Source organism: Penaeus chinensis, chromosome 11 (genome assembly GCF_019202785.1).
Source record: "Penaeus chinensis breed Huanghai No. 1 chromosome 11, ASM1920278v2, whole genome shotgun sequence".
Taxonomy (NCBI): Eukaryota; Metazoa; Arthropoda; class Malacostraca; order Decapoda; family Penaeidae; genus Penaeus; species Penaeus chinensis.
In genome coordinates this window covers 23,404,061-23,417,981 of record NC_061829.1, presented here as the reverse complement: position 1 = coordinate 23,417,981, position 13,921 = coordinate 23,404,061, and the positions used below count along the sequence as shown (strand labels likewise).

Below are 13,921 nucleotides of genomic sequence, written 5' to 3'. Positions count from 1 at the left end.
GTAAGATCTTCGTGGTAATATGGAATTTGTCTTTTACTAGCTGTGTCTTGTATCTTGTATCTTGTATCTTGTCAGTTATTAGTTTTCATGTTTTTAAATTTTGTAAATTACATTGTAATTCTTTTTCAGGTACAATAAGTGTATAGAATGCTACAACCACATGATGTCAATCCGAGCCTTCCTTCTTAAACGACAAACTGTTCCAGGGAAGTTAGGACCTATGTATCGAGAGCTAGTAATTTTAATGCAAGCATTTGAATAACTTTTTTTCCTTTTTTCTATGGGGGGGAAGACTAGTCTTGCATATAAACTGAATGAGAGAGAGAGAATAAAAGGTCTCGTCATTCTTGCATTAGTGTTGCTTCTGGAAAATCATCATGCCCAGGAAACCATGATTATAAGGATAAGGTAAATATGTTGATTATCCTTCACCATACTAGAAAAAATAGGTGCTTGGTAATGGAAACATACTCAAATTCTGCTTGAGAACAAGAATTTTTTGTGAACATGATGGAAACATTTATCCCAATGTTTTTTGTGTAAAACTGCACTTTAGGAATGAATGTAGGTGCTTCATAACTTTTTTTTTTTTTTTTTTTTTTTTTTTTTTTTTTTTTTTTTTATATGTAATATAAACATTAAGAGACAGAAAAAATAAATGAAGTTAAGAAATGGGATTCTCTTGACTGAGAGCATCTTGAAGCCAATCACAAAACTCTATTCTCAAGTGTTTGTCAGTGTTGTCTCTGGCCATTATACAATGACGAGGTGTAGTAAGTTTCGTACAGATGTATGAGTAGATCATTAATTGTGCCTTCTCATTTCCTACTCAAGTCTGTATGTGATAGAGCAGAGGTAGTCAGTTATATGCAATATTATGGTATCAGACATGTTCCCTTCCTTTTGTGGCCATGTCATTTTCAAGGGTACGATTATGCAAGCTGTATGATTATTGGTCATTAATGAGAATGGTATATTATCATTCTTTACTACATTCATATACAAGTAACCAGTGAGTTTAAGGATTTCTCATTAGCCAGACTTCTTTGTTATTGATGTATTCATATAATAAGTATGATAGAGTCAACATTGTTAGCAATGTTATGACCTTGTCTTACAGCTTGTACACTACATGGCCATTACTTTGTCTCATTTAGGGTGAATTATCATTGAAATAGTTGTTGCAGAGGGAAAGTACTAGTAAGTACATTGTATAATTTGTTAATCATGGCCTGCATGATGTTACAGTCAGGAATCACAACCATCCTTGTAACTCTAGAGGCTCTTTTGATTTTTCTGGATTGACTTTATTTTTTCCCTTTTGTAACAGAGCCATGTTGCCCGCCTTGCCTTCTAGTCTTGGGCATAAATTCTTGACCCACCCTATGAGCATAAATGTTTTTTCCTTCAGAAATAATAAAAGAGAAAGTGTTTCTCAAAAATTTAGGTTTGAGCTTGTTGAAACTCTGCTCAAAGGTGAATGAGAATTTGTGTCTTGGTGCGCTCTAACCCTATGATCCCATGGTAGGGTCAGTGCCAAATAGCATTACATAAGATCACTTTCTTTTGTAAACATAGCAAATCATATTTCTTGAAAGCTGGATAATAAGGCAATGATGACTGATATCATTACTGGATTCATTTTAGAACATTTGCTTGAAAAGGTATTTTTCCAGGTTTGTGATATTATTTTACTATTTCTGAAATCCTGAAAATGTCACAGCTTTTCTAGTGATGGAAAGCAATGTTTAAGGAAGGAACTGTGCTCTACTGAATCGCAACAGATGCCATTATGGGTGCACCAGCACATGGGTTAAATAAAGGTATATTTAATGCTTGCTTTCAGCTATTTATTTTTGCAGTCAGTAGTCCTGTGCCTTTTTCTTTTCCATAAGTGAAATGGATGACATTCTGTTCAGTTTTGATAATTTAATATAACTTTAAATGGCTGCATGTAACTGGATAGCCTGCTATAGATATATATACAATATACATTTACAGAGTTATGTTTTATAAGCATTAATAAAGGAATAAACTTTGTATATATAAATTCAGTTAACATAGCACTGTTTAATTTTTGTTTTAAAAAATTGCAGATATCTCAGTGTGATGGTTAAGTAACCAGGTTTTAAAAATGCTTTTGAAATGCTGGATGACATTCATTAAGTATAATTCCATCCATGTAATAAAGGTACTCATCTTCACCATAACATCATCAAAATCCCATGTTGGCACGTGTTTAAATGACTGCTGATTAGGCCAAGTTGTTACACAAGTTAACATCAACTTACACCCATTCCAAAGTAACAAAATGACTTAACCAAATAAGTTAGCGTAAGTTTTTTTTTTTTTTTATTATTATTATTATTATTATTTAACCTTAAGTAATGGCTGTGTTGAAGGGTTAAACAATATTTGTTTATTAATTTTACACATTATCATTCAGTTCTGATGGAATATTGATTATGCTTTCTGTTATTTTTATGGATATATGTGGTTGCAAATGCCTAATCGTTGGTGCTCACAGTAATTATGGCTAAAATAGATCTCAAAAGTGTTTTGTTTGCTTCAAAGAATTTTTTTCTTTACAGTGCTTTCACTCGTATGATAGTTTAGCATGCTTTATGAAAAGGATCTGTTGATAGTGTGTCTGTAAGTGAACAGTATCATTCATATTCCTGTATATCCATTTTCACAATATCAGTCTTTTTTGATGGAAGTGACAATAACACTTATTGGTTTTATCATTATATTAACATCTTGATCTGTCATAAGGAAGTGACAAGATATGGAAAGTATTTATACTGTAAATAATATGGTGTACATAATTTGATAATAAAAATATTGTTAATTTCTGTTGTTGCCTTTTATCCTCTGCATAATTTTTCTAACTAACATCTAGTTCTTACTACTTTATATAGGTTCATTTTATGATACACAAATATCCCAGTTTTACAATGACATAGCAATTACATTTATAAATAATCATTGCAAATTAAAGTGAAAAGCAACACATCATGAAAGTCTCTTAATTAAATATACTCCTTCACTGGTGCATTTTTTTCATGAGAATGAAACGGCTACTCTCTCATGTTTCCTCAAGATGAGCTACACATTTTTCATGTAAAAGGGATTAATCATATATAGAAGTTATATATCCTTTTATTAAAACTGACAATATATTACCTGGAATATGGCTTATCTTATGGAAATTAATTAAATGAAGAAAACATAAAACCAATTTCTTAAAATTTCTACAGATACATAATAATAACTTCTATAAATAACAAGTACACTCCTTTTCACTGGTACATAACACCATGCAATTGGTCCTTTCAACATGCTACAACAGGTGACTGTATATCCAGCAAGCCAGAACCTTACACTGCTTCTGTGATCGTCTATCGGAACTGTAGTGGTGATATGCGAAGCCCAATGGAATCCTTGCCAACTTGTGCAACATCACAAATTTTGCAAGTAATACCCTTGTGCTCTGGTAGATATGATGCACTACACAATGGGCACTGAACTTCTGGCTTTCCACGGTAAATGGGTACATATGAACTTGCACATACAGTGAATGGGTTATGCTCATCATACTGGATTGACATCTCATCAACTGGGTTCTTCTCGCATGCCTGTAAAATGGGGAGTATAAAAAAAAATCAGTCCTGTTTAACAATTAATTAACTATTATCACATGAGAGAAAAATAGAGAGAGAATATGATCAATAATTCTATAACACCAAAACTACAAGCCACAATAATTCTGTCAATCACATACCTGCACAACCTTCCTTATATTCTGAGCCACTTCTGGTCTGGGTCCAAGATTTAGCAGACGACGACCAAAGCTCATGGCCATCTTGTAATTCTTCATCTTAAAGGCCAAATTCACTGCAGTCCTCAGTGTCAGAATCTGGTGCCCAGGTTGTAGTTCACAATGTGTGAAGTAGGCAGCCAATTCAAGGGAGCGCTGTTGTTCTTCTGGACTACCCTTACCCAAACCTTTACGATACAACTCCATACTGATACCAACAACATACTCCTTGCACACTCTTAGCAGATTCTGTGCTTCTGTAATCTGTAAACAGACAATATTTCATTAATTTCTATATCATGAATTTCACAGATTTTACAGAACTCCAATCAGTATACTAAACACACCCTTGGATGCATTACATTACATGCCCACTGTCACATCCCCTGGGGCATTGCCTAAGGGAGAACAGAGTGTGCAATGCTTTGAATGGCTTCTGTTTTATATAAAGGGCAATATTTGTCATATAGCCCTCTGCTATTGTGATTGCCTTGGTGTATGACAAAAAAGGGAAGAACTGAAGCTGTGGTAGTAGCAGCAACTATTATGTCATAAGAATAAGATTCTTTTATCTCTCAATAAAACCACATTCCATCTTGTATATAGCATAACACACATAATGAACTGAAATGGACTCTGATGTAGATTATCAGGTTTAATCAAGCAAAAACATTCAATCATATTTTCCATACAAGTAATACAAACAGACAGCTTAGCACACCACAACACATACTGCCAAAGCAGAGGCCAAGTGAACTCCACCAGTGACAGGTGTAGAAAACTGAAAACTAAATATATATATATATATATAAAAAAAAAAAAAAAAAAAAAAAAAAAAAAAAAAAAAAAAAATCTACATTCTGGCGAACCATGGCAACGCGCCGACTTTTGAGCGCAGGAGTTTGGTACATCAAGCCTAATCACCACCTCGGAGCGCTTTGGCGCACCACCACGGCGTGCAGCCGCACGCCACATTTCAAGCTATAGATGTGACCCATCGGGAAGGGGTTAAACTTAAAATTCATATACAAATGAATGTATATAAATTTATAGAGCTGCAGTGACTAACATCCTGCAACAGCAGAACACTAATACAAAAAAATATCTAGAAATAATTAATCAACACTGACCTCTTGCTTTGTATCGACAACAATGAGAGGAACAGCAAGTAAAATCCAGCGCAGTTTATCCAGAGCCTCTGAAAATTTGGCTGCTGTTGTCAACTGAGATGCTTCCTACAAAGAAAGAAGTATGGTATTAGTGTCTGCACAGCAACAATGTCATAAAGCAAAAAAAAATATCTACAGCCAAAGTGATGTTAAATAAAATCACAAACTTACTTTAAGTCTATCCATTAGATTGGAAAGCTTTAATCCCAGAGCAGGTAACTGATCCTTGTTCTGTGCAGTTCGCCAATTACGAGCTGGGTATGCAAAGAGAGATGGCATTGCAGGAGCACCAGTGTAGCTTGTGCGGGAATGGGCATAAGATGAGAGGAACAGATGACGGTAGGGTTCGAAGTTCACAACTCCCACCTTTTCAAAGAGTGATATCAATTAATACCTAGACAGTAATGTCTGTGAAATATGAACTGATACAATGTGACTTTCATAAGGCACATACTTATTTAAGATACTCAAACTTCAAATGAATGGTTTTCTACAAGTTTTCTGTTCTATCATTCATTTATTTATTTATTAACATATATTTGTCACAGATATTCCATTCAGTGTTTGACAACTTTTCCCATTAAAATACTTTTGTTTAAATGTACTGTAACACATACAATAATTTCTCACCTGATCATGAAGTAATCGAGTAGCAGACTCAAAAGCTCCAGCCAAGACATGATCAATTGCCAACTGACTTCGCTGTGTCCATCCATGGGTTGGTGGGTGTCCACGAGGTGGAGGGATGAAGAAGCCATCCTCACCAGATCCTCCAGCACCAGCTGAAGCAGATCCCTCAAGTTCTGGTGGCAGGTCCAGGTCATCATCCACCTCCCATCCACCTCCTTCAGTATCTCCACCTGATAGAAAACATTTAAAATTTACATCTAACTTAAAAAAAAACAAAAAAACAACAATAACAACATCATCCACATGTCTATTTCAACCTACCTTCTACAGCCAAATCAGTATCTTCAACATTCTCATCATCATCATCTCCCCATCCATCACCAGCAATGTCCCCAGCATCATCAACCACCATGGCAGCTGCTGCAGCTCCTCCAGCTGCTTTGCCTCCAGCAACAGCAGTATCAAAGAAGCCCTGTCAACAGAAAAAAATTATTTCAGCTTTCTAATGACTTAATAGGGACAGTGTAAATTAACAAATCTTCAACTCCTCTTTAAGAGAAGAGACATTATTGGAAGATATCTCACCTTTGCAACAGTCAAGAGTGGCCAAGCTGTGTCCATAGGCTGCACAGGTGCTGCTGGTTGTAACAGCTGAGCACTTGGAAGAGGTTCTGGAATAGCTCCATTCTCAACATGGGCAGCCAGGGACTCTGCTTCCTGTATGGAAAGATATTTGTATTACAATTGTTTCTTTTTTCACAAATTCATAAACAGTGACAGAAGGCAATTGAGATTCAGTACTACTTATAAACAATATAATCAGATATTCATTCATCAGTCTCTGACTTTCTGACATTACCTGTGCATAGCCATGTGTGACTGCTGTCAGTAGAGCTAAAGATGTTTTGCCACATGCTTTTAGCACCCTTATGCGTTCTGGGACATCACCCAAGTAGAGTGCATTGGCATACCAGCCCTCATAATCCTTGCGAATTTCATTAATCTTCATCATGCGGCGCAACTTAGCCAAGTTTCCAGTGATCAAGTACAGGAATGACAGCTTATCATAGTTTTTGGTCTGCTGATAGCAATACTCAACCACCTGCAATATAATAGTTGGTTCTTGAAAACAAAGTACAGTTCAAAAAGGATACACATTAAGGAAGACATTTAAAATGAGAAGAAATTCAGGAAGAGCAAAACATTAAAATAATTCACTCATTATTTTGCAAGGTTTTATCCCACTAGTTATTATGAGTCTTTGGCATGGCATAAGTATAGTTAAGCAAGAAGTAATTGTTACATGAGGGACTCAAGGTATTTATGCAACAACCTAACCTATCGGAGAACACTTTGCTACCAGGCAAATGCAGAAACTCAAATAGAATAATTAGAATATTAACCAATTGGATCCAGTTGCATCACGACAATCAAATTGCCAAAAAGCCAGGCATTAGGCTTACGTGAGCAGCCACTCTGCCAGGTGGCTCCTTGTAGGCCAGGCATGCATGAACATGTGTGGTGACAAGACTATGCCTCTTATTTGTAAAGTTATTTACTCTTTTTACACATAAGCATTTTTAGCTTTTTGGCCATTTTACAATGTCCATATTTGCTAATTGAATTGCATTATTCAGACAGTAATAGTTTTTTCCTTTGCACAGACTCCATATCATTTTTCTAGGTAGTCTACAACTCAATGCAAAGAAAAATACTTTGCACTTTATTATCGGTAATTTATTATTATTTTTATGTAATATTCAATTTTCTGTATAACAACCTGTGTCGCCACTCACAGTGCCAGGAATCTGATGCTGAGCACGGAAATGGCGTATCCCATGTACCCAGTGCTCTTCCAGTCACCACTCAAGGACAATACAATACACACTTGTACATCAATGGGAGTAATGCAAAATCGCCAAATGAGTAAAATAACCTCCTGATAGGTTTGTGCACTTGTGGTGAGTCTTTTCCATTACCACAGCCTTCAGCCAAAATGCTCACGACAGCAGGATTGTCTCTCCCGGCTTACAGCCAGATTTTCCCATGACGGCATGTTCACGTCACCTGCACCTCAACCTGGATTTTTTCATGATGTGATGGTCACCTCACCCAGAGTCAAGGGGTTAAGAGAGTAATTAGGACTAACTTCAACTGGTGCCATACTACTAAGTCTGAAGTTTCCATATATAAGAAGAAGAAGAAGAAGAAGAAACAACAACTCTACGCTCTGGAGATTAATGGCAACGAGCCAACTTTGAACATGGGGGAGTTTGCTACATCAAGGTGAACCACTGGTTCATAGTGCTTTGGGGCATCTCCACAGCGTACTGCACTCCACAGATCGAGCGGTTTGTTATGATGCCTCAACACATGGCCTGTCAGTATGGGGTTAATCTAAACCTTAGTTCTCTTCTTCCAACATTGTCTCCCTCCCTCCCCTATCTCCTGGTATCAATACCATTACAAGAAGTATTTTGACATGAAAACTTACAGGGTGATTTCCATGAAGAAGAGCATGTTCAGCCAGTTTTTCCCAGCAACCTTTGTCATCAAGAGCTTTTGCAGCATCAAGAGCAACATCAATGTTGCCACACTCAAGTGCAAGAAGGAATCGGGTTCTTTCGTCCTTTACAAAATGGAGAGCCACTTCTGGGTAACCCTTTTTCTGCAAGTAGGCAATGATGGACTGTCCAACTAGCTTGGCGCCTCGTACCATTTGCAGCACCTGTGGGAACATTCAATATATTAGTTATTTATTGTGGATATCTATAATCACCATAACACATTCTCTAAAAACAAACTATGGACCTAAAACTTTGGAAAAGTTTTCTCTGCAATTGTCAAATGTATCATGCAAATAGGATATAACAGCTTTGCTGGTAAACGATATGCCTTTGAACATTGTTGATAACCAAGAGTGTAATAATTATGCATCTCATTTTACTTCAGTTCATAAGATAAGATATTGGTAAGAGCACAAGGGTATTACTTCATCATATTTACGCTGGACCAAGGCCAGCTTGAATCTATATTCAGTTGAATCAATGGTCAGAATCCTTGGAGTTGCTTGACGGTCAAGGCAATACACTGAATTGCCTGCCACCCTGGTAACATAGACAGGCAGTTCCAGAGTACGAATGATTCCATGATCTCCATTGGTAAGTGCATACTGTGAATTTAAAAGAAAATATAACATATAGTAAGATATTCAAGCTAGCTGTAGGATATTATTCAAATAAATGTTAATTCGCTGATTCTTTTGGCTTGGCTTCCTTTACTGATATTCAACATTAGAAGAGTAATATGCAATGTATGCAATACAGAACTTTAGAACCAACTGACCTTGATGTGATTGCTTGTGGTGTAGACAAACACACCACTATCATCCCAGGAGCCTGACTTGACCCTGTTAGTCTCAGTGATGGAGCAAAGCCTCTCCAACTTACGGTTGCAGATGAGAATGGTATGCTTAGAGAGTAGAGCAACGCTAGTCATGTTTGCAGCCCATACAACATATCTGCATTTGGAAATTCTGGCTGTTCCAAGGACTCTGCAAATGGGAAAACAAGAACACTAGGCTTGAATGAAGATTCAGTGACATACCTGATGTACTTAATAACAGCTGAGCATTTGTATTATTTGCTGATTTAATAATCCCTTACTGAATATTTGCCTACAAAAAAATAGTATTAATTGGAAACACAGTAATTACACATTAAAGATCAATAACATACCTCTTTTGTTGGACATCAAAGAGAGAAACTCCATCATTATCCCTCAGGAGGAGCATCCCTGTTCCTGCATAGAAGAGTTCATCACAAGGAGGTGTAGCAACCTTTTTCATGACCTCATTCTGCATATTCTTAATCACAACCTGTAAGAAGACTTAAATGTTAAGAATATGCAAAGTATGAATGGTAGTATATGAAAAAAAAAATATCCTTCTCTATACAAATACTTCTCACTACCAAGATTAAAGCATTAACTAACACAAGTCTATGGGAAAATATATCAGACACACAAACAGTGAAAGAATGATGCAAATGAAAATACTCGCCTGATGACTCTTATCCATTACTGCAAAGCGGTTTCTTGCAACCCAAACAGCTGTGAGTCCAGCTGACCTCTTCGAGTCAGGAGAATCTGGGTTCTGGGAATCTGTTTCTTTAGGGATCTGTAAATTCAAGTATTTTCAGAATCTGTGCTTTCTAATTAAAGGTAATATAAACAGTTAACATGAAGAGGATTAATGATTCCCCAACATATTCTGTAGAAATCTTCCTCAGATAAATATGCCTTTTGCTTTTCAATTTTTATGTAGTACAGAACACAAAAAAACAAAACATTATAAATGCCTTTGTTTTGCTCCATCAATATTTGCCTTCAAAGTATACAAAGAAATATCAATAATTCAAACACTTTCATAATACATTTATATTAGAGAATCCACAAAATTTAATGGTTACTGTCTTCTAGTAGACTTACTTGATACAAGTCATAGTTGCTGTTGTCCATATTATGGGTACGTGTTGTAAGGAGTACAGCATTCTCAGCTGGGTTGAAGGACATACTATATACAGGTGCTCGGGATCCAGGACGCAACTGCATGACAGCCACATCCCTATGCAAAAAATTTACATGTATTTGCAGAAATGATAAAAGAAAAAAGAAGAATAGAGAAGAGAAGAGAAGAAAGACAAAAGAGAAAAGAAAAAAAGGAAAAGAGAAAGAGGAGAAAGATTAGGAAAAAGAGTGAACAGAAAAAAAGTAGACTAAAAGTCACTCACACTCATACTCTCACTCGCACACAATCACTCTCACACTCACACACAATCACTCTCACACAAACACACAAACAATCACTCACACAAACACACAAACAATCACTTTCACACAAACACACAAACAATCACTCTCACACAAACACACAAACAATCACTCTCACACAAACACACAAACAATCACTCTCACGCAAACACACAAACAATCACTCTCACACAAACAATCACACTCACACAAACACACTACAATCACTCTCACACAAACACACTACAATCACTCTCACACAAACACACACACACACACACACACACACACACACACACACACACACACACACACACACACACACACACACACACACACACACACACACACACACACACACACACACACACTCACACACTCACACACTCACACACTCACACACTCACACACTCACACACACACACTCACACACTCACACACTCACACACTCACACACTCACATACTCACACTCACTCACACTCACTCACACTCACTCACTCACTTACTCACTTACTCACTCACTCACTCACTCTCTCTACAATCAATCACACACACTACAATCAATCACACACACACACGCAATCACCTTCAGACTGGTCCACTCTCTTTTATAGTCACAACCTCTAACTAGCAGACCAGCCACTCCTACCACACTCCTTCACTTGAGACCGCGACCCAAATCCTGACCTCTACAGCACTCTTCTGCAATTCATAACCAAGCTTGGACTCAAAATCCTCAGCCTCAAGGAGCCCTCCAGTTTCCCCTTCCAAGCCTACCACTGCCCAGCAGCTCCCCTTCATACAAGCACTTCTGCCCCTCCATGTTACCAAGACCAGCCACTTCATACAGAAAAATAAACAGTTGAAGCAGACGGCATTTCTTTGTCCACCACCAGTGTCAGAGGGGCTTCCAACATCAACAAAGGGCTCCTTATAATGGTGGCAGCAATGGGATAGGGCCACCACTCTAAGGTGTTTTTTTATGGAGGTCAGTATTTGGATTGCAGGTCATAGGGAATAGGGGCATGGCAAACCAGATGGCCTGTCAGCCCTTCACAGGTAGGGTATACTTGGCTGGATTGCCAACAAGAAGGTGTGACAGTGAAGGGGTCTGATCCAGGCTCAGACACATACTTTCACTCTCTCTATGGGAATAATTAATGTTATTATACATCTGACAACACAAATAAAAACAACTTACTTATTCTTTGTTAAATCAAGTCGCCTGAGGAACCTCTCCTTGACATAATACAAGAGGTTGCCATAGAGAGCATAGGCTGGCCTCTCTCTCTCAAGCTGCAATGATGACAAGCAATTAATTTCTGTATACAGCATTTTCATTTAAGTCAAGTTTAGTAAATAACATTAAATGTCTCCTTCAGATTTGGACTTTTACAAAATTGCTGAATTATGAATGGGTCTGTATAGGAAAACAGTTTAATCCCTATCAAAAAACTGAAGTAATCATGAAATAGTGGAGAGTATTTGATGCATAATTAACCCATTGGATCCGGTTGCATCACAGCAATCAAATTACCAAAAATCCAGGCATTATGCTGTGAACAGCCACTCTACCGGGTGGCTGCTTGTAGGCTGGGTGCACACAAAGATGTGTGTGTGGTGACAAAACTCTGCCTCCTATTTGCAAAGTTATCTAATCCTTTTACACATATTTGCCATTTGATGTACATTATCCAGATGGTAATAGTTTTTTTCTTTGCACAGATTCATGTCTCTAGGTAGTCTATAACTCAGTGCAAAGAAAAATAAAACTATGTAACACTATGTTATTTGTAATTTCTTTTTATTCTTATGCAATATTCAATTTTCCTGCACCACAACCTCTGTTACCGCTAACGGAAATGGTGTCCCCCATGGAGCCAGTGCGGCGCCGCTGCGGACAGCCGCACGCCGCACATCGTGCGTATTGTTATGACGGCGATAGCCATGACCCGTCGCCATTGGGTTAAAGAATATATTCATTGAAAGTGTTTTAATTGGATACAATAGTGAATACACACACTGGTAAATACTTATCAATATAGAACTGTAAAAGTATTTTAATTTTAATTTCTATTCTTCCATATTTTAAACTACATGTTACATGCAACAGTAATATATGTGCTAAATAGAGAACACTTCTCAAAGGGTTAAACCACAATTCTTTTTATTTTTCCAATCCTATTTTACATATTCAAAGGGGCATCATTTAGGGGGCTGGAAGGACTCTGATTGCCTCTGATTGGCTCACCCCCTCCCCTCCTAAAAGCAACAATTGTTTTTTTTGTTTTTGTTTTTTTTGCCTAAGTTACACATTTATAGCTATGGTCATAGCTTAAAAATGTTCAAACATTTTCTTGAGGGGGGAGGGGGGGGACTTACAGCAGTCCATTTTAGTGACGGCTTACTATATATCTAATATAAAAGAATTAAGATATGAACAGTAAATGTACCTTGAAAATGATCATGCCACTGTCATGGCCAGCTGCAAACAAGTTGAGGGTTGGATGGGCTGCTAGGACCCAGAAGCGATCATGTTCCCGGCGGAAAGTGTGGAGGCAGATTCTCTTGGCCATGTCCCACACACGGATAGATTTGTCCTCTGAATTGGACAAGATCAACTCTTGTCTTGGATGGAACATTACACAAGACACATTGTTGTAGTGACCACGGCAAGTGTCAACCTCCCAAGCCTGTAGATTTTTGGAAAGATTCATTTTTATTTTTTATTGCAATTAATATTGTTAATAACATTATAACAATCATGTCAATATCAATAAAAACAATTACAATAACAAAAAATTATGTAAAAGGGAAATCAGCAAAAGACATGAAGGTTTACTAATTGGCTCCTTGGTGGCTGAGCACTTTTGGAGCCATGTATGTGCAAACAAAATTCCCAAAATAAAATGACAGTACACAGCGTGGTTACCCAACACCACTGGATTAATAGTGAGTATACTTAAGCATGCAGAGTTGTAGAGAATACAACTTATCATAACTTTACAACACTAATAGTATTCTTTATAATGTCCCAACAAGATTACATCAAACAGAAATCATTCTCCAAACCTTTGAATCATTCATCCTCCACAGCTTGACCTGTCTGTCATCAGAACCAGAAATAACCAGAGGAAGAGTTGGATGGAATGCTGCCCAGTTGACTCCACGGTCATGGCCCTCCAGCACGTGGCGCACAGTGGCATCTCCAGCACTAAAGAGCTCAGGATTCCTGGTGTGGTGGTCATCACTCCCCGTAAGGCCTCCCATTCCAGGGGAGACATTCTTCTTGCGAAGGCCTAAATGTACATAGATGTGTTACCACTTTACAAATATTAATTTCTAAAAAGGAATGAAGAAATTATAAGAACTAGTATATAACATGGATATCCACTGCCATCAAGAAACAGGAGCTATTAAATTTTAAAACTGAAGCATAATTCTGCTTAATATCAAAGACGGTAAATTTTAGATTTGCATTGTTGAGATTAA

General features: G+C 37.4%; 2 protein-coding genes across 11 annotated transcripts in view; one reads left to right on the top strand and one right to left on the bottom strand.

Moving 5' to 3' along the window:
• LOC125030844 (katanin p80 WD40 repeat-containing subunit B1-like) overlaps window positions 1-2,855 on the top strand; it is a 225,043-nt gene extending 222,188 nt beyond the window's left edge. For all 7 annotated transcript variants that reach the window (XM_047621166.1, XM_047621165.1, XM_047621162.1 and 4 more), the window contains one exon: window positions 130-2,855. In XM_047621166.1, the coding sequence (XP_047477122.1) occupies window positions 130-262 (133 nt within the window). In that variant the 3' untranslated portion in view covers window positions 263-2,855. The remainder of the gene's footprint in view (window positions 1-129) is intronic.
• A 294-nt stretch (window positions 2,856-3,149) lies between these two features.
• LOC125030843 (coatomer subunit alpha-like) overlaps window positions 3,150-13,921 on the bottom strand; it is a 62,545-nt gene continuing 51,773 nt past the window's right edge. For all 4 annotated transcript variants that reach the window (XM_047621155.1, XM_047621159.1, XM_047621156.1 and 1 more), the window contains exons 6-22: window positions 13,502-13,728; window positions 12,883-13,122; window positions 11,631-11,725; window positions 10,108-10,243; window positions 9,680-9,796; window positions 9,357-9,496; window positions 8,965-9,172; window positions 8,612-8,791; window positions 8,114-8,347; window positions 6,479-6,721; window positions 6,205-6,336; window positions 5,941-6,091; window positions 5,620-5,849; window positions 5,161-5,355; window positions 4,951-5,055; window positions 3,785-4,084; window positions 3,150-3,638 (exon numbers count right to left, since the gene is read on the bottom strand). In XM_047621155.1, the coding sequence (XP_047477111.1) occupies window positions 3,402-3,638; window positions 3,785-4,084; window positions 4,951-5,055; window positions 5,161-5,355; window positions 5,620-5,849; window positions 5,941-6,091; window positions 6,205-6,336; window positions 6,479-6,721; window positions 8,114-8,347; window positions 8,612-8,791; window positions 8,965-9,172; window positions 9,357-9,496; window positions 9,680-9,796; window positions 10,108-10,243; window positions 11,631-11,725; window positions 12,883-13,122; window positions 13,502-13,728 (3,170 nt within the window). In that variant the 3' untranslated portion in view covers window positions 3,150-3,401. The remainder of the gene's footprint in view (window positions 3,639-3,784; window positions 4,085-4,950; window positions 5,056-5,160; window positions 5,356-5,619; window positions 5,850-5,940; window positions 6,092-6,204; window positions 6,337-6,478; window positions 6,722-8,113; window positions 8,348-8,611; window positions 8,792-8,964; window positions 9,173-9,356; window positions 9,497-9,679; window positions 9,797-10,107; window positions 10,244-11,630; window positions 11,726-12,882; window positions 13,123-13,501; window positions 13,729-13,921) is intronic.